The sequence below is a fragment of the Colobus angolensis genome, unplaced genomic scaffold (genome assembly GCF_000951035.1).
Source record: "Colobus angolensis palliatus isolate OR3802 unplaced genomic scaffold, Cang.pa_1.0 Scaffold396, whole genome shotgun sequence".
Taxonomy (NCBI): Eukaryota; Metazoa; Chordata; class Mammalia; order Primates; family Cercopithecidae; genus Colobus; species Colobus angolensis.
Window position 1 is genome coordinate 970,626 of NW_012117332.1, and position 464 is coordinate 971,089.

At 63.6% G+C, this 464-nt stretch overlaps 1 protein-coding gene across 1 annotated transcript in view; it reads right to left on the bottom strand.

The window, feature by feature from the left end:
* Positions 1 to 464, bottom strand: part of FOXC1 (forkhead box C1) — a gene marked incomplete at its 5' end in the record, with an annotated part of 3,236 nt that extends 2,772 nt beyond the window's left edge. The window contains one exon of the mRNA XM_011955137.1: positions 4 to 464. Within this exon, the coding sequence (XP_011810527.1) occupies positions 4 to 464 (461 nt within the window). The remainder of the gene's footprint in view (positions 1 to 3) is intronic.

A 464-nucleotide genomic window follows, 5' to 3' on the forward strand; every position in this document is an offset into this window, starting at 1 on the left:
GGCGGCTCCTTGAGATGCAGCCTGTCCTTCTCCTCCTTGTCCTTCACCGCGTCCTTCTTCTTGAAGCGCCGCCGCCGCCGCAGGAAGCTGCCGTTCTCGAACATGTTGTAGGAGTCCGGATCCAGCGTCCAGTAGCTGCCCTTGCCCGGCTTCTTGTCGTCGCGCGGCACCTTGACGAAGCACTCGTTGAGCGAGAGGTTGTGGCGGATGCTGTTCTGCCAGCCCTGCTTGTTGTCCCGGTAGAAGGGGAAGCGGTCCATGATGAACTGGTAGATGCCGTTCAGGGTGATCTTCTTGTCCGGGGCGTTCTGGATGGCCATGGTGATGAGCGCGATGTAGCTATAGGGCGGCTTCACCATGTCCTTGGGCTGCGGCTGCGGCGTGTAGGGCCCGTAGGCGCGGGCCATGCCGCCCGGGTACTGCTCGGCGTGCGCAGGGTGCGAGTACACGCTCATGGGGGCCGG